General features: G+C 42.9%; 1 protein-coding gene across 1 annotated transcript in view; it reads right to left on the bottom strand.

Annotated features, from left to right (window-relative positions):
- LAMC1 (laminin subunit gamma 1) overlaps positions 1-22,654 on the bottom strand; it is a 365,535-nt gene that overhangs the window by 199,240 nt on the left and 143,641 nt on the right. The window contains exons 3-5 of the mRNA XM_078643183.1: positions 15,585-15,715; positions 6,741-6,907; positions 6,210-6,398 (exon numbers count right to left, since the gene is read on the bottom strand). Of these exons, the coding sequence (XP_078499309.1) occupies positions 6,210-6,398; positions 6,741-6,907; positions 15,585-15,715 (487 nt within the window). The remainder of the gene's footprint in view (positions 1-6,209; positions 6,399-6,740; positions 6,908-15,584; positions 15,716-22,654) is intronic.

Below are 22,654 nucleotides of genomic sequence, written 5' to 3' on the forward strand. Positions count from 1 at the left end.
GGGACAAGCAGAGGTTGCACACCTCGTGTAGGTCCTTGTGTGGGAACTTAGCACCACACGTTGGACATTTTTTGAATGGAGTCCTTTCCATGGACCCCGGGCTGGACTACTTCGAGTTTCTCGTAGTCGTCGTCCTTCGAAACGCGTCGGTATGGAAGTGAAGTCGCGTTCGATAACAATACCGTCGAATTGGAAAGGGTTACGCGCCGAATATAACCTTCTTTATCGAAGTCGGTCCGGAGCGCTTCGATCCTCATCCGAACCCGATGGCGGAAAAAAACAATCTAAGGATGGAGCCGATGCCCATGCGCACTAACACCAAGAGGAGGAGTCATCTATGACGACAAAGACTTCTCCAGAAGAAAAACAAGTGCAATCATCCGAGCCCAACACCAGATGGCGATCTATTCATAAATGTACCATCTGCAGCCCATATGCCTCGAACATAACCTTATTTCCAAGAAACACTTTCGCTACCAATAGAAAACCTCTATATTTTATGTAGAATTTTGCGTGAAATATCAAATGTGTTTGCATGTTCAAAAATTCTTCTCACTTTCCAACGCTGCGGGTCCTTTTTATTTGTTTACGTTTGCCTACTCAGCAGGACACCATGCTTTCGGCCCTGACTTTTCATGTGACAAGTAGCACTGAGGAAATTGTAGTCACAGGTGACATCCAAAGAACCAGCTGAGTTGATGAACAGGACGTGAGCTGGCTTTTCTAAAGGTCCTGGGGAAATCGTTGGCTACTAGTCAATATCTAATGTGGGAAATATTTACCACTGGTGTCTCAAAGGCCACCGACAAGATTACACTTCAATTGCATATCTAAGTTACTCCCTTTCGGCACCTGACTCTCTAGATTGCAAGAGCATGCAGTCAAAACTTAATATAGGAGGTGGTACAGGTTAGAAACTCGGACAGAGCAGGGCAGAATAAATGCCATTCAAACAATGCTCAGTCAATGCTATGATAAACAAAAATAACACTTGTACTTGCAGAGCAATTAAAATATGACCCCAAAGGACAAACATGCTGGAATTTGTAACAGTCCTGTTTTTTAGGCTGAGCCTGGCCCGCAAATGCGCTGCTCTGTGAGGCATGCTGTACTAGATTATGCACCTGAAGCTCCGCCCACTCTCAGTCCATATTTTTCATTGGCTTGTGTCTTTGTCCTTTGTAAATGCTGGCTTTGGATTCGGTAATCCGCTTGTTAGTCCCTCCTTAGTTCTGCCTTGTCTTTAATTGTAACCTCCCATGAGGACTGGCCCTTTTACTTCGGTTGTTACACCGCCTGTGTTATTTACTCTGTAAGCACTATTTTCTTTCATGGATTTTGCCCTACTGCAGGCACGATGTGCTTTCCTCACATTCAGCGCACCTTGCGTGCTTTCACTTTCCAAGCAGCCGGGACAATGGCGGCCACTTGTTTGCAATGCCAAAGGACTCACATTTAGGAGTGTTTGAGCTATTGCTATTGTAAACGACAATAGCGTAAATTCTCGCAAATGCAACACCTATTGCTTTACAAATTTTATTTGTGGTTGGTTTCCAAGCACCCCATGCGGCGTATTCTCTTGATAGAGGCCACGGCCCTTTCTTTAAACACTACTCGCCTAAAGAAAGGGCCGTGGCTTCTATTAAGTCTAAGCACGGTATGGGCGCTTGGAAACAATATTTGCAATTCAATAGGTCTCATATTTGCGAGAATTTAAGCTGTTGACATTTACATTGCCAATAGCTCAAAGTCTCGTAAATACGAGACCTATTGCATTGCAAATGCTTCTTCTAGTAATGTTTCCCTGGCCCTCCACTATTTTATAGCCCCAGACAATTTGATAGCTCACTTTAGAGAGATTTATGGTTCTATGGCCCGAGGGATTGAAAGAGGAGTTTTTCACTGTTTCGGACTACTTTAACATTTGGTTCAAATTAGGGGATGTCCGGGATGCGATTGGGTGGATTAGCAAAAATAATGCCTCTGGCACGGATGGGGCTCCCTCTGATTTATTCAAATTGAATGCTAATCTGTGGGCACCTCTTCTCACTAGGATTTTGAGTGCCATAGTTACAACTGGGATCCCCTCTTCCTGGTCGCACTCTGATTATTCCTATCTTTAAAAAGGGAGTCAAGTCAGACCTTAAGTTTTATAGGCCAACATCATTACTGGATTCAACTCTCAAGGTTGTTGGGAGAGTCATCTTAGTTAGTCTTCAAGAGGGGACGGAGCAGAATCGTATTCTTTCCGACATTCAATATGGTTTTAGACCAAGGAAAAGCACTATTCTTCAGGCTTTGAAATGAAATCTTATAATCACTATGTTCACTGTGGCTACGCCAAGTAGTATCCAAATGATGTTTATGGATCTCACTTCTGTGTTTGACAGTGTGGATAGAAACAATTTGGCCTTTGAGGATCTCCTTAGGATTTATTGTTTAGATCTTTTATTTCCTGGATGACCTGCAATTGAATGTCTGTGTGCATTAGGTATGGTGGAAATAGGGATCGTACAGAATATATATTATATTATTGTCTATTTTAAGTGTTTATTGGTACCTGCTGATCTACATTGTAGCTGGATCAAAGACTCTGCACCGCCTTATATTGTTATATTTATAACAGCACATGACTGCTATTCTAGCATGCTAGCGTTTACTATACTGTACCCAATTATTATGTTTATTCACCCTCCTGTTGCCCACTCCTGTTGCCCCCTGTGAAGCGCTCTGATATCTGTAAAGATCTTGTTCGCGCTATATAAAACTTTGAATAAATAAATAAATAAATAATGCTTTGCCATCACTTGCGGTGGGAGGGGGGGTTCTGTTTAATCAGAAAGGATCCTGGTCACCTCTGATTTTTGTTAACACGTCACTTTTTAGGGAGGACAGTGAGTGCACTCTTCGATTTTGCCACCCGGCTTGTGAACAAACCAATTCAAACCTTACTGAAGATTTTTTAAGCCAAATGTGGGCCTGTAGTCTTGTATGGCAGCAAACTGTATGGGTATGTATACTGCTCTTCGATTCAAGTGGTGGAGATGGTCATATCTTCAATTCTTAGAGGTTTCTGAATGTGTCAGGTATTTATTACTTGTATGTTCATTGGAAATTGTTTTCCGAAATTAATATTTATGATTGACTAATTGGGTACCACACTGCTTCTGGGTAAAATACATGGTTGTCATGCCTGTGCAAAAAAGGCACTATCTTGTTGCAAATTTGCTTTGAAAATAATGCAGGGCTATTTGCTCTACCATTAACTACAGCACACTGATGTGATGGAGCAGCTAGTGTGGAGTTGCTACGATGATCATGTGGGCTCCTGAACCAATGAGGGATGAGTCTCCTGATAGTCACTTGAGGCTGTGGATCAAGAAGCAACCTGCCCAGTCACTTTTGTTTTTTTATCCACCATTTAAGTTTGTGCTGAACTTTTGGCTCCACGAACATTAAATTCTTTAAGTACGTCTAGGAGCATGTCACCTCTTATATAAATAAATTATCTTCTTGTGTAGGTTTGAGTTCCATATTCAAGGCAATACTACTCGGATTTCAGCGGCTTGAACGTTTTCTTCAGCATGGCCTTGAACATTAGTGAAAATCAGGTAGTAAGTTGTTTTTTAAATGGTTTCAGCTCCTTATGAGTTTGGCTCAAAGAAGGAGTTTTCTTGGTGAATCATGTTGGGCATCATCCTGCTGAACAGTGAATCCGACTTAGAAGAAATGGTAAATGTGCAATGGTCTGCATTTATATATTGGTCTGAGTTGCTAAATACAGGTGGGGTGGGTTGCTCGCCTGTTTGTGACTTAGGTGGTTTATAGCTCCATGCTTTCTCTTACGAATGGAATAAACCCCAATATCCGGAGATTTAGCTTGTTAGCCTATGCTGCTTGTGAGTTGGAGTGTGCTGGAAGGGGGTTATGGTAATATGTTCTCAGTTTTAGAAAATAACTCAACAGTCCTCTGTCTCTGATCTGCAGCTTTTTTTGGTTCCTGGAGGTGCTGAGGCCAGTTTGTTGCATTCTTGGCCCTGAGGCTTTATGTCCTTGATTTGAGGTTCCTCTGGGACAGAGTGTTTTTTCAAAATCGAACAGTTTTCACAGATGATGTGGTCGGCACCAAAAGGGGCTCCTTTGTACGTGGTTTTTCAGGAAAGGTATGGTGCTCTTGAAAGAGCAGAGGTCACTCCGCAGAGGGCATCTCCTCTTGTCTGTGACCTCAGTCTTTTCAAGGCCTTGGGAGCGTTGGTTAGTACCCAGTGTGTGCCCCTTCAGTGGCAAATGTTTTTTTCCGCCAGTCAAAAGGCATTCCAGGCCAAATAGGCAGCCTTGTCGTGGTCCATAGGGAGGAAGAAGTTTCAGACTTGATGCTGATTCTACCACATGAATTTACTAGAACAGGAAGGGTATACATTTAAATGTGCTTTTCATACCCTCTTCACATAAGTCATCGTTATAGGATCTGGCTCCAGGCTCATCATCCAGTTCAGCTCCGGTTAGGTCAAAGAAGGGATTATTCCTTGATTTTCTCTGTCAAATGCTCGATGTCTATTTGGTTAGAGGTGCTCTAGTTATCCGGCACCATGATTAATATCTTTTGATGTGCAGAGGTATTGGTGCCATGGAAACACTGCTGAATTGGATGGCTGAAAAACAAAACTGAGGTGGCATTTGTGCCCAAGTGCATTATGGGTTCAGAGGTGACATCATAAGACACCTCAAAACCAAAACTACAAATTTGGGGTGAAAAAAAGGAACTTGAAATGTCCAAGCCAATACTTGATACCAATAGTGTGCACAGCACATTATCGACAGAATCACATACTGCAAACATGACGAAAACCATCCCAGTCACTGCCTAGTAATCACATTTGTCCCAAGAAAAGTTAGCACCTGTTTCATCCCCGAGTGACCCTTAAGTGCGGTGATATCCCAATGCCACACTCATCACTGTCACTGGCTAGACATTTATTACTGTATAGAAATGCACATTTTCAGAATTTGTTAGCTCCCTCGGACAGTGGTAGACACTGGATGAAATGCCAACACCTGACATACATATCACTGGATCACTTTGCATCTACTGAACCGCCCTGGTCATGAAATTGCATTATTTCTCGAAGAAGGTCATAAGAGGACTAACAAGTAAAAATCTGACAGATCAGTCCATCATTGCTCGTGAGTAATACTGATGATTTTCAAATGCACTGCAGAAGGTCACTGAATGAAAATTACTTTAAAAATTAGAAAAATTGAGCAAGTTACTTTGGTCCAATGTGTTGAAAAGATAACACTATAGGAGCGTGAACTTACAAAGACCCCCTCATCTGTATGTGAAAGAAGATCCAGTCCATACTCAAGTCAGGGCGTCATATGTCCCAGGGGGTAATCAGTGGCGGCTGCCTTAGAACGGGGGTGGTGCGGCAGAGTGGATTAAAAAAATTAACTTACCTTACCTGCTGCACGCCTCTCCTCCGTCCTCTTCAGATCTGCTGCAAGCACCCAGCCTTCCAGACTCTCCAAGCAAATCACGGCGCTGCATGAGCAGCGTCATGATTGGTCTGAGCGACCTGTTTGGCTGCTATGGCAGTGCCTGGGAGGCTGGGCATGTTCTCCATGGAACTGTGCAACACAGCCCCATGGAGAACATGCTAAGTGCACATGACGTTTGGGCCAGCCCAAAAGGAGCCAGCGAAACCATCATGCACACTTACAATGGAAACCACTCCTCACTCTGTTGTGGTGTCTCAGAGGCCACCACTGCCCCATAGTGCTGCATAGAAAAATAAAATAACGTCCAATTATCATTTTATTTCTATTTTATGCAGTGCTGAAATAATAGTGAGGTGGCGCTCCTGCGCCTTAGCGGAGGAACCACCACTGGTGTGAATGCAAATCACACTGTAAGGAACTCAGAAGTTCCAGAATTCTTAAACACTGGATTGGGCTCTGCCTAAACATGGAACATTAAGGCAGTGCTCTTTGTTTCATCATTGTGGATTTTTTTCTACTTTGAGGAAAAGAGAGGTTACTCTTTCGAATATTTTAAAACAACCCTGACATCTAATTAGCAATGGGAGAAGAGAAGTGCAAGTATAGGAACATGAGGGCATTTCTGCACTGGGAATATCCAAGGTCATTTACTTATCAGAAATACATAAACTGTAGACAGTATTCAGACTATCCTTAATTTCTTTTCTTACCAATTGGGTTACAATTGCATGGAAGACAAGGTTCTTCGCTTGCCTGGCGGTAGTGGTTCTCACGACATCTCTCGCAGTTTGCGCCGTCAGTGTTGTCAATGCAGCCACTGCAATGCCCTCCATGGCCGGTAGCACGGTACAGCTCTGGGTCAAAATAGCATTCTCCTGATCGACCATTACAGTTGCAAGCTGAATGGGAGTTAAATCACAATCCAATTTAGAAAGCTAGATTGAGCACCCTATAAATCAAATCCCCATGGACCATATAAGAACCCCACCCATTAAGCCTCCCCTTTAAGATAGCACCCTTTCCCTCGAGAAAATTTCTAGTGCTAAACCCTCTGTGGGTAGCTGTGCGCCTTATAAGCTTAACAAATAAATAAATAAATAAAATAAACCAAGAGCATTTCTTTGTAGTGTGTGGCAGTAACTTATCTGCATTCAAGACCAAAATATAGCTTTTACAGTAAGGGAGCATTCCCCATACACAATTAAATAAGTCGAAAATGGGGAGGAGATATTGCTATATACCCAGGCATTCATTGGCACTATCGGCAGTTGCTCTCCTCCAAGGACGGTCGTTGTAAAACGGGAGACACTTGTCGCAGTCTGCGCCAGCGGTGTTGTGGCTACACAAGCAGACCAGCTTCTCGAACTCGTTCTTTACACACTCACTGGCATGACCGTTGCACTTACACCTAAAGATGGGAGGAGTAAGGACAAGCAGGCGGTCAGCAGACTGTCTAGAACACACAAAAAGATCCCTTAATAGTTTTGCAGATTAAACAGTTACAGGATCATATTCTTTGCACACAACATATAGTGGGTGAAGGAAGATGGAGAAATAAAATGTAGCAGTCAACAATGCCAGTCTTCAAATAAAGTTTTTTACACCTTACAGTGATTGGAGATTAGCATAATGGAAAACCTATTTAGTGCACCTCCAAGGACGTTGAGTGAGATACGTTTTAATATGTAACAGTTTACGTTTCAAAGTTATTTTCACAGGCAAAAAGCTCGGTTTGTATCAATCTTTGGGAAACTGTCCCAGGTACATTATACAGGAAAGAAGCAGCATTCTAATTTTAAACGAGAAGTGTGGTAGGGTTCCCTCCTTGCACAAACGGGGTAATCTTCAGATGTAAACTGGTTTCACTAATGGCTAAACTGTGGGCAGCACGGTCAAAGATTCAAGACAAATCCTATTGAAAACGCGTAAGCAACAAGCCACAAACAGGATCCCTATGTATTGCCTTTCCCACAATGAAACCAAAAAGTTAAGCTTTTTAGAAAAATGAAATACATATTGAATAAGGCATTTACAACTATAGTGCAATTTAACTCAGCTGAAAAATAACAATAAGAGCTTAAAACGGTTTTTGGCAAAGGGAAAACACCTTACATGAGGGTAGCAGGGCACCGAGGATGTCAAGCAGGTACTCTCAGCCCTCTAGCCCTCACAGGGACTGCTGGGGTGTCCTCCTTCAGTAGCCACAAATTGCCTAACTGTGCAAACCTACAAAAACATTTCTTCTCATAACATTCTTAGGGATCACTATCTCAAAATCTGGTTCCTCCCAAGGACACCAGTCTAGCAGCACCAAAGTTCCAATCGATTCTCGCCAAATGGAGAAGTGTGGCTCAATGGTTAGAGTGGCAGACCCTGATGCAGAGATCTAGCCCGGGACTAGGGTTCAATTCCCCGCCTCGGCGGGTCTTGGGCTCAAAAATTCCACGGACCTGATAATTCTCGCCTCGGTGCCTATTCCAATTATGGAGTCCCACTCTGCAACTCTGGGCAATAGCTTGCTTAATCTCCACAACGGCCCCCACAAGGCTAAGGATGCCTGGCCTCCACCTTGGGGGTGCCCAGGAGTGGACACCTCACAGGGAAAGCCAGGATGGGTTCCACAGCGGTATTCGTACAAGCGCCTTGAGACCCTTGCGGGTGAGTAGTGCGCTATGCAAGTATCAATTTACATTTACATTTACATACACCAGTGCACAAGATGCTTTAAGCCTACCAGTTGAGGGGCTCACCCAGCGGCCTACACATTTCCCCTTGGTAGGCACTTGTCAGCTTCTGGACTCTTTGGGGACCAGCAGTCCTCAGTATACAAATCCTCTCCTCACAACTTGTACCGGAGTGTCAACCTTTCTACCACATACAAAGAGTGTTCACAGTCATAACTGCATTTATTAAATAATTAAAATCCTATTAACACACAGAAAGGAATACATGGAAAATAAGTACAAACTACATATTATCGAGCTTAGCATTTGACAAAGACGCTGGTTGTGCCAATCACTAATTATGATCAGGCTCATGATTCACTTTGTTCACAAGTCTTCATCATTTTGACAAACCCAACCACCGGTGGGCTATCTTAGCAATTAAAACAGAAGCAACTTGTATCCTTACAGTCCGGATCCCTAGCCTGCAAAGAGAGGGTAATAAATGCATTTAATGTTCACAAGCAAAAGCTGGGCAACAACAATACGACGTGAGATAGTCTTTTGTAACTGCATAAAAGACATCCAATATTTAGTCCATTATCTTTGCAGTACTGCAGTATCTCACCTACATCAAAAAGAACAAAACTGAGGCGCACGTAGTGTAGTTTCAAGACTCGGACCCTCAAACAACTTTGGAACACTCCCCAGAGCACCAGCTTCCACTGGGTCTAGGACCCTATTAGTGTTTTGCACACGTACGCAGTTTGAAACTACTGACAAGTGACTGTCCATCACCAGACCAACATAGCTTAAGTCATCCAAGTCATGGGAATACTCACACCCCAAAACGGCAACAAACACCTAAAGATACTGGCTTGCAAAGCAGTTATGTCAACTACACATATGTCAATAAAACTGGAAGGTCCTAGGGTTGCAGCCTCACTCGTTGACAGCCTGTACTGTCAAGCTCTATAGAAGAATGATCAAGTCAAGTCAAATCACTTTATTCGATTAGTTAAAATCATAAAAGTATTCTAAACATTTATAAAAACTGTTAAAACATTTTTTTAAATTCAATTAATACAGTATTAAAGATGACAATAGTTAAAACCCAGTTTAAAAAAGAAAATTACACAATTTCATTTCCGTTTGGGCCCAACAGTCCAATAATCAAGTACATAATACAGATATTTCAGCATTAAAAATCCAATCTTGATCTCAATCTCCTACTTCTTACAGCTGCAGCCAGAAAACTGGCAATACAATACATAGTTACAGGAGATTCCATCATTTGCGAATATAACAATGCGGGCTTATACTGCGTAAATCTCATCTCCTTCAGTATGGGTTTTAAAAATCGATTCCGGGGTTCACAATACAAGGAGCAAAAAAACAGAAAATGCGCAGTATCCTGGGTGGAATGGTCATCACATTTGCATGGGGACGACTCCTCAAGCCTACACCAATCTTTCTCGTCCCAAAGGACACATTATCAGGCTCGACAGAACAGGCAAAATAGGTGGGGGAATCGCATGCATCTACAGGAACAACCTCTCTGTTCAGAAAGTCAATTCCACCTCCCTACCATCCCCAACATCCTGGGAATACATATGCCTTGACATTATTAGTGAGGGCAAACCGATATGCTCGCTTCACAGCATTTACCACCCACCCAGGGACAACCTCACCTTTTCCCAAGAAATAATGGCGTTGATCTCAACTAATTCCGGACGGCAACTCACCCAAATATACCTTGGTGACTTCAACCTCCACTGGAACGATCGCAATGACGCAGTGGTAAATAGTCTTAAAAACTTCCTCGATGCCCTTAACCTCACCCAAATATGCAACAGCCCGACCCACGAGAAAGGTTCTACCCTCGACCTGATCATCTCCAAAGAGGACTCTATCCAACTCGAGTCCATCCAACCCTGTGACTGGTCAGATCATCATATTGTCACATTTTTTATCAATGAAAAAGTCAAAGTTAACCCGGCTCAACTCTCCAAGCCCAAAGTCTGGAATAGAGACTCGAAAAAGCTCAACCCAGGCTCTCTGCCCCTTAACAGTTGCAACCTCCTACTGCCACCGACAGGCGCTACAGACCTCCAAACTCTGACTGACCACTATCTCAACGCTATGACCTCTATAATTAATGAGGCTGCACCTATGGAGCTGAAAAGAGTCTCTACTAAAATCTCCAAACCATGGTACGACGGGAGTCTCAATGAGGATAGACGAGACATGCGAATGGCAGAGCGTACGTGGAGATCAGCTCCCTCTGCAATGCACCTAAAAGAGCTGAAGAAAAAGAGAAACGCCTACTTCAGGAAAATAAAACGCTCAAAATCAGACTTCTTCAGCCTCCAACTCGACCAAGCAAAAAACCGCCCGAGAAAACTGTTTGAGCTAATCAGAACACAATCCAAGGAACAACCCCAACCGCTCAACACTAGGCATGAGGCACCCTCCTGTGAAGACTTCGCTGCTTTCTTTATCCAAAAAACTGACAAAATAAAAAGCGATCTCCTCAGTGACGCAAGCCTCTACTCCAAACCCCAATGCCTAGCACCCACTGAACCAAAAAACAATGCTACATGGTCAACCTTCGGCACATACTCGGAAGAAGAAATTGGCAAACTGCTCAGCACCCTGAAACCATCCAATCACCTCACGGACCCCCTCCCTGCCTCCGCAGTAAAAGACTTTACCCCTTTGCTTCTCCCTCTCTGGACTAAAATTATCAACAGCTCTCTCCAACAAGGAAGCATACCTGACTCCCTCAAAGTTGGTCAGGTCACACCTCTACTAAAGAAACCTACAGCCGACCCCTCTGATCTCAACAATTACCGTCCCATCACCAATATTCCTACTCTCGCCAAACTGTTGGAAAAATGCGCACAACTACAATTGACTAAACACATTGAGCAATTTGATCTCCTCAACACCCACCAGTCAGGCTTCCGAGCAGGACACAGCACAGAAACTGCTATGACTCACATAATTGACGACGCACTTCAAATGCTAGACCAAAACGACACCTGCCTCCTCATCCTTCTAGATCTCTCTTCAGCATTCGACACCGTTAAACATGAGAATCTACTAGAACTACTAAACACAAGAATGGGTTTATCTGGAACTGTTATCAAGTGGTTCACTTCCTTTCTTCACAACAGGTCGCAGAAATTCAAGAGCAACAACCTGATGTCCTCGCCAATACCTGTAACGCTAGGCGTCCCCCAAGGATCTTCTCTATCCCCAACTTTGTTCAACCTAGTCATGGAACCTCTCACCTCCTTGCTACATGCATCCAACGTAAACTTTCACATGTACGCCGATGACACTCAGCTATATCTCAAGCTACAATCCCCCAAAGACATCTTGCGTCTGAACTCAACGATCAGAAGCACCCAATCTTGGCTGGCTGATAACCACCTCAAACTCAACGCTATGAAGACTGAGTTCCTTCTGATCTCACCTCCCACGAAAATATCTACCACACAAACATGGCTTAAGCACCTAACAGCACTCAATGTCCAACCGACCATAGTGGATTCAGCAAAATCCTTAGGCATAACACTTGACACCAACCTCAACATGCAGCAACATATCAGCAAGGCAACAAAGGGAGCGAACTTCCAGATCAATACTCTGAGGAAACTTAAACCCTACCTCCCAGCCAAAGACTTCCAAACAGCAGTACAAGCGCTAGTCATCCCACGTATTGAATACGGCAGCACCGCCCTCTGCGGACTCCCCCTAACTACTACCGCACCACTAAGAGCTTCTCTGAATGCTGCAGCGAGACTCATCACTGGGTCAAAAAAGCATTCCCATATTACCCCTGACTTGAAATCCCTGAATTGGCTGCCTTTTGAAGCCAGAATACATCTGAAAATCGCCTGCATGACACACAAGGCGTTACACCTAAACTCACCCGGCTACCTCGCTCAGAAACTGACAATCTCTGGGGGAATTAGAAACACGAGAGGCTCAGGAAGGAAAAAACATACAAGCGCTCCTTCTCAGGATTGGCGCCTAGGATTTGGAACTCACTCCCTCCCGAAACCAGGCTTATCTCTTCCACTACACTCTTTAAAAAAGAAGTAAAAGCTATCCTTATGGCTAAATACACTTGATCTATTATCTAGAACTCTGTTAACAACCTGCACCGATCTGTACTACATGCTTGACCCATTTACTTATTTGTATTAGTTGTCTTATTATTCACGTGATGGGCTTTGTAGCCACCGATTTGTACTGTATGATCTATTGATTTATTGTTTGACTATGTTCCCTCATGTACCCCTCTATGTAAAGCGCTCTGATATCTGTGAAGATCTTGTTCGCGCTATATAAAACTTTGAAATAATTAAATAAATAAAGGACCATATGGATTTGATTGAAACGGAAATTAGTCAGTAGCCATCTATGGAAGAAATTTGTCACCACTGACAAATAAGGGGCCAGCTCAAAGGATGTAGTTATCATTGCATGCGCCCTCACCGATGGTTTACATAGCTCATCCGTTTCGCGCTCGGCAACACAAAGCCTAATGTAGTTAGTCTTCGCCCACACTAGATCTGCTTTACACAGGGATTCCGGACTATGAAAAATCTCAGGGCGTCCTAGCTTCACAGCCAAAGACTCTACATAGGACAGCCACTGGATATCCCTCCTGTGATCTAGTTTAAGGCAATCTTTTATGATCTTGTGATTAAGGCTAAGGTTCGGATTTAGCCAGAGCTTGATCCACATCAGGAACGGGGCTAGTTTTATCGTGTCTATAATATAACCAAGACCTAGCTCAAGGTGTAGGGAATAAGTTGCTGTTGATTGTGGTAGGCCCAACAATGACCGCAGGAATTTATTTTCCTCTGTTTGGATGCGGTCGGGTTTTGCATAGCCCCAAATTGCAGCCCCGTATCTTGCAATAGCGGCTGTCTTGGCTTTGTAGATGGCCAAGATAGCCTCTATGGGTTTCCCTCCAAGTCTTTTAGCGAACCCCAAGACTGCGGAGGCTGATCTTCTCACCGCATTCGCTTTAGATGTTAACTGTGGTGTCCAAATGCCCCTATGGTCGAAAATTACACCCAAGTAGGTGAAAACCTTAACGCTAGAGATAACCTCACCGTCACAGAAAAAGGTTTTCTCTTTATTTTTAGAGCAGCCTACTGACATTGTGTGGGATTTACTGCTATTGATCACCAGATCTAGACTGGACATAAAATTGCCAAAGGAATCAAGAAGCTTTTGCAGAGCAATTGGGGTCCTAGCTATCAGCACCGCATCATCAGCATAGAGGAGCACCGGTATTGGTGCACCCCCCATGCATGGGATATCCTGAGTGACAGCTGTTAGGTCAGCCTCCAATGCATTCACGTATAACGTGAATAACATTGGGGCCAAGATACAGCCTTGGCGCACCCCTCTACTTGATCTAAAACTTGTCGTACATTTCCCCTCTGTTGTCATCCTAATGCAGGCTTTCAGGTCTTTATGGAGCTCTGCTAGGAAATGTACCAAGGCGCAGTCAAGGCCCAGCTTCAGGAGCATAGTCCACAGCCTTGATCTATTAACTAGATCAAAGGCTGTGGACAGGTCCATGAAGCCTAAAAATATCGATCCCCCTTTTGCCCTCGTATATTTGGAGATTATGAGGTGAAGATTGAGGCATTGGTCCTCTGTACTCCTCCCCGACCTAAAGCCGTATTGTGCATCTGACAGAATGTTATGCCCTTTCGCCCAAGATGCTATTCTCGCCAGAACAACCTTCCCTAGGATTTTAACCGAGGAGTCCAGCAGTGATATAGGCCTATAGCATCTAGGGTCTCCCCTCTGACCTTTTTTGAACACTGGGATTATAGTAGCTGAGGACCAAGATTTAGGAAATCCCACAGTTGCTGAGGCATTAAAAACTTTGGTTAAAATATTAGCCCAATACAACGGATTAGCCTTTAACATATCAGCTGGAACCCCATCAGGGCCCAGGGCCTTTCGGCCCGCAGTGCCCTCGATTGCTCTAATAACTTCGACTGTATCAAAACTAACAGGTGCCAGGGGGAATTCGGACGCAGGGACTACAAAGGATTCCTGCTCCATGTTGCTACCGTAGATTTTTTCAAAATGGCTAAGCCAGTCTTCCTCGGAGATGTTAAGTTCCAACACGGTATTTTGGTCACGAGAAAACAAAGGGGTATTAATAATTGACCAAAACTTAGCACTATTTTTTAAAGTGGCTTTATCCATGAGCTCGGCCCAGGCATCACTCTTTAGTTCATTTTTACGTGTTCTAATTGCCCTGGTATAATCCTTTCTAAGCTGCATCACTAGGACTTTGTCCCTCGGACGGGTATTGAGTGCTTTTTTAAGGAGGTTATGGGCTTTACTGCAATTGCTATCAAACCAGCCCATTACCGGTTTATTTTTACCTCCCTGGCTTTTAGCTGTTAAGTTTATGGCCACTGTCCGACAGACACCTTCAAAGGAAGTTAAAACCTCCTCGCTCCTAGAGTGGGGATTGGCACAAACATTAAAGTCTTCAGCAGCCATAGATGTTAATTTTACAAAAAAATCATCAGGGACTACCTGTCCCCATTTAATCCTTCTCCCCCGATCTTTAGTTTTGACTGGCATTATAGCCTGGGGGGTAACAGATGAATTTAGCAGCAAAAGACCATTAGCTAGCTCCATCCCCACCGGGTTATGATCACTCATCGGCATAGCTACAGCATTATAAGAGATCACATATTTAAGGAGACCTAATGATACAAAAATAAAATCAATTATCGAATCACAGTCCCTTCCCGTATATGTGGCAACCCGTGAGCTATTATCATAAAACTCCGCCTCATACAGATCATTTCCAATTAATAGGTTTTCAAGAACCGGTCCCTTCTGGGTATGTTCGAAATGCGGGGGGGAAATACTGTCCGGCCCATCTGTGCGGGGGGGAAATATTGTCCGGCCCATCTGTGCGGGGGGGAAATACCGTCCGGCCCATCTGCCAAGAATTATCATCAACATCAATGGATGCATCTGTTACTTACAGCATAATTTAAATATAGGATTTGAAACATGCTATATGACCAAAATATTCTTCAAAAAGGAATACAAGGGGATCTTCTGCATGAAAGCCTTCCACAATTAGTTTACATCAATTCAATGGGACGTACAACACAATGCACTCCATCATCCAGTTGAGGTAATATCTCAAACTCATTCTGGAGTCCTATCGTCGCAAAATGACTAGGAATATGCCTGGATACCCGGAACTAAACAACATTTGCAGACACTGAACAAGGCGGCCAAGATGAGACATGTCTTGTTTGGATTACTCCACATCCATAGGTGTGCAGACCAGTCACTAAACTCATTGATCAAGTCCTGAACTAGTTTCCAGCTTTAAGGGAAACCTACCTGCCACCAACAGCGAAGTCCGAGATCGCATAATAGTATGACTTCAATACTTTGGGATCATTAAACACTTCATCGCCAAAGGTGTTCAGTCTGTTCAATGTCACTCGAATGTCTGTTGCAGTCACCCATTCCTGTGGTCAAAAAGAAGAAAAGTATTCAAATTAGTTTACATTTCGTTCTCTGTATCAGAGTAAGTGCACTGCATGAATCAACGCATGCTAGTCAATTCTGCTACCCTCTCAAATAAAAAAAACTTCCTAAGTCACCCATCCCCTTCTAAATGAAGGGGAAAAGCACTAAGAGTTGTGGTACAACATCCAATAAGACTAGAAGAGGGTTTCTATATATAGCCGTCTATGCACTTTGTAACTGTTGATGTTTCCTTAGATGCTAATAAAGAAGCTGTCAGTCACCAAGAACTTTATCAGTTTGGAAATGCACTCCATTCAGCACACACACACAACATGAATGATATGGTATATTTAAGCGTATGAAATTACTTAAACTAGAGTTAAAAAGAGGCTTATTAAAGGGCCCATTCACGTCTGTAATCAGGGAACTATCCCAAGCACTATTTTGTGTCTTTATTCCATATGCGTTTACAAAATAGCATTAAAACAAACACTATTTATGGTAAGGTAAAATCTTGTCAGCGCAAAACACTAAACATATGTAATAAAATTAAACCAACTTAAAAAGATTACCAAACACTGTTACTGTCACAAGGAGGGGCGTGTTATCGATCTCCACTGAATGTTGAAAACTGAAGCTGTGATCCCACAACAAAATGCAGTGCTTTATAAGATGGGGACTCCAACTCCCTTGTACAATTTGCATAAAAATGAAAAAAAAAAATTATTTCTTAAAATTTTGGAAATAGTAAGATCCGGGTGCGAGGGTGCCCCAACATGAGGGCAGGAAGGGCAAAGGAGAGGTGGTGGGTTTGTGGGGCGAAAGTAGGAAGCAGGCAAAGGGGTGTGAGGAGCAAGCAAAGGAAGGGTGAATTCTTGCTGTACACAGATTGGTGGACACTAAAACAAGGGGCCTAGGTGCAAGAAGTAGCTCCAACAGTGACAGGAGTAGCCAGCGACTCAGTCAACTTGAGTGAGCAGGCTGCAAACACATGTAACAGAAGCGAGTATAGACTTGATTTTTTTTTATTTCTTCGTTACCACTCATCTGACGTTGGCACCTCCAAAAACGTTGCTTAGAGCCTGCAACTTATGCCTCGGAAGCCACTGGCTTCTTTAGCAAAATGTTAGTCTAGACTCTAGATCCATATAGTTATAAATAAGCCAGCAAACCAAAATGTAAGCGTAACATACACAGGTGTAGGTCAGTAGTTTCAGAACTATAAACTCAATACTCCTCAGCTGTGATGCCCAGATATAGGTAATCACTAGGCAACATGGGCTGGGGGCGAGCAAGGGTTGGTTATTGGAGAGGGAGCTGTAATGGCCTAGAGTCTTATGTCTGTTTATACAGTGTTCAAGATGGCACGAAACCTCAGTGAATGCAATGTTTTCGGCTAACATGTTGTGATCTACAGGTCATATTTTGAATCACAGAAAGGCCAAGAAAGAATGTCGCCCGTCCACTGTTAGTACACAGAGTACCAAGAAGTTGACTGATAGCAAAGCCTGTTATTTCCAAAGTTTTGAAACATCAAGCGTGGTTCTACTCATAGAATAAAGATTTTCAAAAATAAAGTGCCTTATCTAATAAAAAAAATTAATAACACCCTCACACACAAGAGCTGTCCAAATTATACCAAGCCACTCGCACTTGGTTTGACCTATAGCCACTTGGTGCGCTTTTATCCTGCAGAAATGGCTACATAGAAAGAAGATAATCGTCGAACAACCAAACTTTAAATATTTGCTTTTTGGCTGAGATCGGAACATGTAGGATCCAGTTTCTGAACTTTAATTAAGCATGTGCATTAGCAACTACAGAACTACCAGTACAGGAGTTGTTTTTGGCCACATTTTCAAGAAAGACCATATCCATCCAATCATACATTGCACCAACCTGCCCTCCTCTCAAAAAAACTCCCCCTTTCCAGGATGGAAGTTGCACAGGCAACACAATGCTGCATCACCCAAACATAGCTTAGCCAACATAACGATGCCCAATCAATAGATTCTGAGAATTACTCTTAGCTAACAGTATCACAACATATTATCAAATTCACTTATGAGGCTTCCACAAAGCTCTCTCCATTACTTTTCACCTAGGTTGTATGCAAGCTCCTCTGTCTATTTAATCCTACAGGAATCCTCTTCAAAGGAGCCAACAGATCCCATGAGACATTCTAAATCACTGCAGTCAGACTTAAGACACAAAGTAACCAACAGTATAACACTGGCATCCCCCTAGGATCAGTCTACTAACTAAATAACTTATTTAGCTTGTCATATTGCCCAATCTACAATCAAGTTTACATTTACATTTTAGAAATTCAAAGTCAACCTATTAACTTCCAGACTAAAACGGGCAAGGAGTACAACACCTCTACTAATATCCATTGCTATATTTTTCATTAATAGGTTACCTCAAATAAAACTTTTCTACTTATTATTGTTAGGTCCCTGTAGCATACTCCGCAGCCTCGGTACAAGTAAATGATTACGCCACACATGGAGTTTTGTATTACACTTCTTTATTCCTCAGCGTGTAACTGTGAATTCAACATTCTTAATCATAAATTCTATTAACCACACCCGAAAACTTACATCCCAGTGCTAAGGAGTTCGTCAGGGACCAAAAGTATCCAGTGATCTCTGACTCACAAGACACTACATCTCCCCCCTTTGTTACATAAAAAGTACAAATATTACATATATACATCACAACCCTTTGATAAGTCATTGTGGAGCTCGGAACCATTGTTCATAACTTATCCGAAGAGGCTGTGAGGAGATAGTAGAGGTGTCCATGACTGGCACTGGTGATACAGAGGAAGGTGCAGTCAGTGGGCTCTCAGAAGTCACAATTGAAACAGGCTTGTTTCTGACACATGGAATTGGCAAATGATTAGGCAGATGCTTAAAATGCGAAGAATCTTGCAAAATGGACTTTCCAGGACGGTCAGCCATCACCATGTCTCCTTTACTAGTCACAACTTTAAAGGGTTCAGCAATAAATGGAGCATCAGACTTAACATTTTCTCTTTTGTCTTACTAGGAGCCTACTTCCTTCCGTACACAGCGTTCTTAGCCCATCAGCATTTATTTGCGTAGATTTTCATCTTGTGCTTGTGACACAAATCTGTTTGACGAAGTTCACCATCAATTGTTAATCTTTCATTGGTCTACTGTGGCAACATGGTTGTCATGGTTCTCCCAAGCATAAGGGTGGCAGGACTTTCACCCGTTGAATGGGGAGTTGACTGGTAGGCACGAAGAACAGAATGAAAAGCTGATTTGAGATCAAGCTTCTCCAGTGCAGCACGCTGAATGGTCTTCTCGAGTGTGCTCATAAAATGCTTGACAACGCCATTTGATTGTGGCCACAGAGGTGTTCTTTTCTGATGCTTCACATGGGGATGATTAAGAAAGTCTCTGAATTTTCGACTGTTGAAAGGTGGGACCATTGTCAGACTTGAGAATTGAAGGAACACCCCATGTAGCAAAAAGTCATCTAACCTCTCGATAACTTTTTCCTGAGTGATCGATGAAAGGTCTACGAAAGGAAAACAGGAGTACTGATCAACGACCACCATCAGGTGATGTCCATTGTCAAGGGGTCCAAATAAGTCAACAGCGATTATCTCCCACACATGCTTCGGAAGATCAGATATATTCAATGGATGCTGGGTTAATATAGGAGATAAGCAGTTGCACAAATGATAGGCCTTTACTTCCCTTTCAACTCTCATCAAGATGACTGTCTCGGAGAGCTTGTTTAGTGGAGACAATTCCACAATGTTCTTCATCTGCCACTCCAATTACTTTTTGTCGCAGACTCTCTGGTATGACAATTCTCAAACCTCATAAGGCAAGACCTTCCCGAGTAATGGAGAGTTCATCTTTCACATTTTTGAATTTATGATATTCACTGTCATTTGTTAGAGGTAGAGTGTGCTGTTTCCAGGACTGCTGCACAATATTGTCCAAGTATCAGCATGTCACCATCGGTGCTGGTGGATGTAATGATTTGCTTCAATGAAATAGCAGCAGGTGCACTGGATGTACAGTGAAGTTAATGTCTGCTTCAGCCACTTTGGAAGTGGTACCAGGACACTGTACTGGCACTCGTGAAAAATAGTCAGCAAGGTTTGGATCTTTAAGAAAGACCACAGAATGTTGCACCCAAACACGAAAAAGTCCAGATTCTTTTGGTATATTAGTTATCAACTTTATTGAAATGTTGATGTCTTTTCATATAAAACAGCCAAGGTTACAGCAAACACATTTCGTTCTACAACACTGAACTTCATTAGGGCTTATTTGTATATGTAAGACGAATATGTCCTTCTATAAATGGTTTCACAAGAAGTCCCATCCAGATGATTGCCACCTCATTATCTTGTGGCGCAGTGGTCGCCCATTTTGAGGTGGGGTTAGAATATTCCTCAACCACAATACCCGATTCCGCGTTTCTCTCCAGACCAAGTAATTCTTCATGGACCATTTGCCCTCAACGCTTTTAGAACTATTTGTCTCAGCAGTGTGATTTAGCCATTTCAGAAATAGGCTCTAAAACAGCCATCCCAGGGACCTTCACGATAGAAAAATTTAAGCCATCATTTATCACTGATTTAACTCTCTACGTCTTGAATCTACGTCCAAGGTCAGACAAACAGCATCAAAGAAAATCACCTCTCTGGGTGCCATCTGTCCTTATTTCATGTGGTGCATATGAGGCACAACTTGTCTGAAGTTGGATCTTCTACTTCCCTTAACAGGAGTTGTGATTCAAATATGGGTGCAGGCAGGTTACCCCTTTCTGCATCTACTGCATGAGGGAATGTTTAAACACTTGGCATGTGGCTGCTGTAGCACTAGGAGGGATTTGGCATGAAAGTGAACAATGACGCATGAACACCATTGGTGGTCTGCCAGAAAAATTAAATCTTGGCTGACACGACTGCTGTGCTTTAGGCAGGCAATATCACAACTTATTAATGTTGAGAAAATGTAATAAAAAAAAAGCAAACAAAAACCAGGTTTGTACACAATTTACTAATATGCAACAATTTTCAAATTTGAAGAATTTCCTAAGCAGAGATAGGAAAAAAAGTTTTTCCTCTGTCAGATTTTTACACCAACAGATTTACAGCTTGTTGCACCAAAAAGTGCTTCTAAACATGCCCTTGATTTAGATACAACTGGGGGTAAATACCTGTCAATCTTCGATTTCATATTTTATCTTAGTACAGCTATGTAAATTCTTTATGCACATTTAGAGCTGATATAGCGAAGTATGACATTTAATAACTTGAAGCCATTTTTTTAGACACTAGCGGGATTGAGTTATTCCAGAAGTCAAATACCAGATGCCCAAAGTGTAAATATTAATACTAAATTATAATGAAAACCGCAAAAAGAAAAATTTCCTACAATGGCTATCAGCAATATCCCTTTAACATCGTAATATAAATGAATACATTCTACATCCCTCTAGCTTCTTCGGACACGATTATGATCCCCCACCATTTTCCTATCACCACTTTACCTGTATAGAACCGATCCATTTTTATGCCTCAATAGCTCAAACCTGATCAATGACTTGTTTGTGTCCTATTGCTTTTTCCTTCTCATTTATTTGCCCTATCTCTTCTATCTTTGTATGAAATGAATGAAATGAAATGAAAAGGGGTTTTGTTGAGTGCGACTGCTGCCCTAAGGCGTCCAAGCGCTAAGAAGAAGGATAGTGCCTCGGGTAGCAACAGCTTGGAGAAGAGTTCAGTTGGTGAAGAGGAAGGTTTTAAGCTGTTTACGAAAAGATAGCAGGTTGGTATTCGATCTTAGATGTACCGGGAGGGAGTTACACAGCTTTCCATAGCACCGCGTTGAACATAAAGGATCTTCCTCCTGCTCTTGACCTTTTGATCCGGGGGACTACAGCCAAAAAAGCATGGGTGGAACGGAGTTGCTTGGTGGGGCAGTAGGGAGAGAGGAGGGAGTGATTGATCTTGGGACCAGTTCTCCAGAAAGCTTGGTGGAATACGCATAGGGCTTTAAATTTTATTCTCTCCCTAACAGGGAGCCATGGCTGGCCTCTGCTTTTTTGTTAGCCTGTGTCCCGTTGCGCTTTTGTCTCTTTGCCTGTGTTGAACTAACCCTTTTCTCCATGCAAGTTATACACCCCCCCACCATGGTGGAGACGGGGTTGCCTACGGAGCATTTGCCGTCTTTGGGACCTCCTCTCTGGCATTCAGACATCAAGCACCTCTGACCAGAATACTCAAGCCTCTTCAAAATGCAGAGTTGCTGATCTAGAGCCTCTTTGTTAGTAGTCCACTTCCTCCAGCAATTAGCCCCCTGCCCTCCCACCTCATGAAGAAGACATCATGCCAGTGCATGGGCAGCCGCTTCTGCCCTCTCATCCTAGACCTTTAGAGACCATCCATACCCCTTTGCTGTCATTTGTCCAGGTCTTACAGTCGGTCCATAACGCAGCGAGGATAAATTACCACTTGATCAGGTAGGAGGAAGAGACTACCCTATAAAAATTAACCACGCCAGACGTTCCATTACCAGGAGTCTATTTTTTATTGGTAGCCGAGGAAAGGGGTGAATCCCCTTTGCCAGCTCCCCTGTTTCAGCACTGGGTCAGAACCACTGCAGTTTTAACACCTCAGCCCATTTATCCCATCAAAGCGTCAGAGAAATAGCAGACTTGAAGAACTACTCGAACTGACTCACATATGCCTTCTCATCGAGTGAAAGGGCTGGAAATGTACTGCAAATCACAGCACGTCAGTCAACAGCAAGCGGTAAACTTAGTCATCTTATGTAGTACAGAGAACAATTAAGTCAGTCACGTGTGGGTAGTAGGACACAGCACAGGAAAGAAAGTTGATTAAACTAGATACCACTAAATTTACTTAGAAAATATTTAGA

The sequence above is a fragment of the Lissotriton helveticus genome, chromosome 1_1, assembly GCF_964261635.1.
Source record: "Lissotriton helveticus chromosome 1_1, aLisHel1.1, whole genome shotgun sequence".
NCBI classification, from domain to species: Eukaryota; Metazoa; Chordata; class Amphibia; order Caudata; family Salamandridae; genus Lissotriton; species Lissotriton helveticus.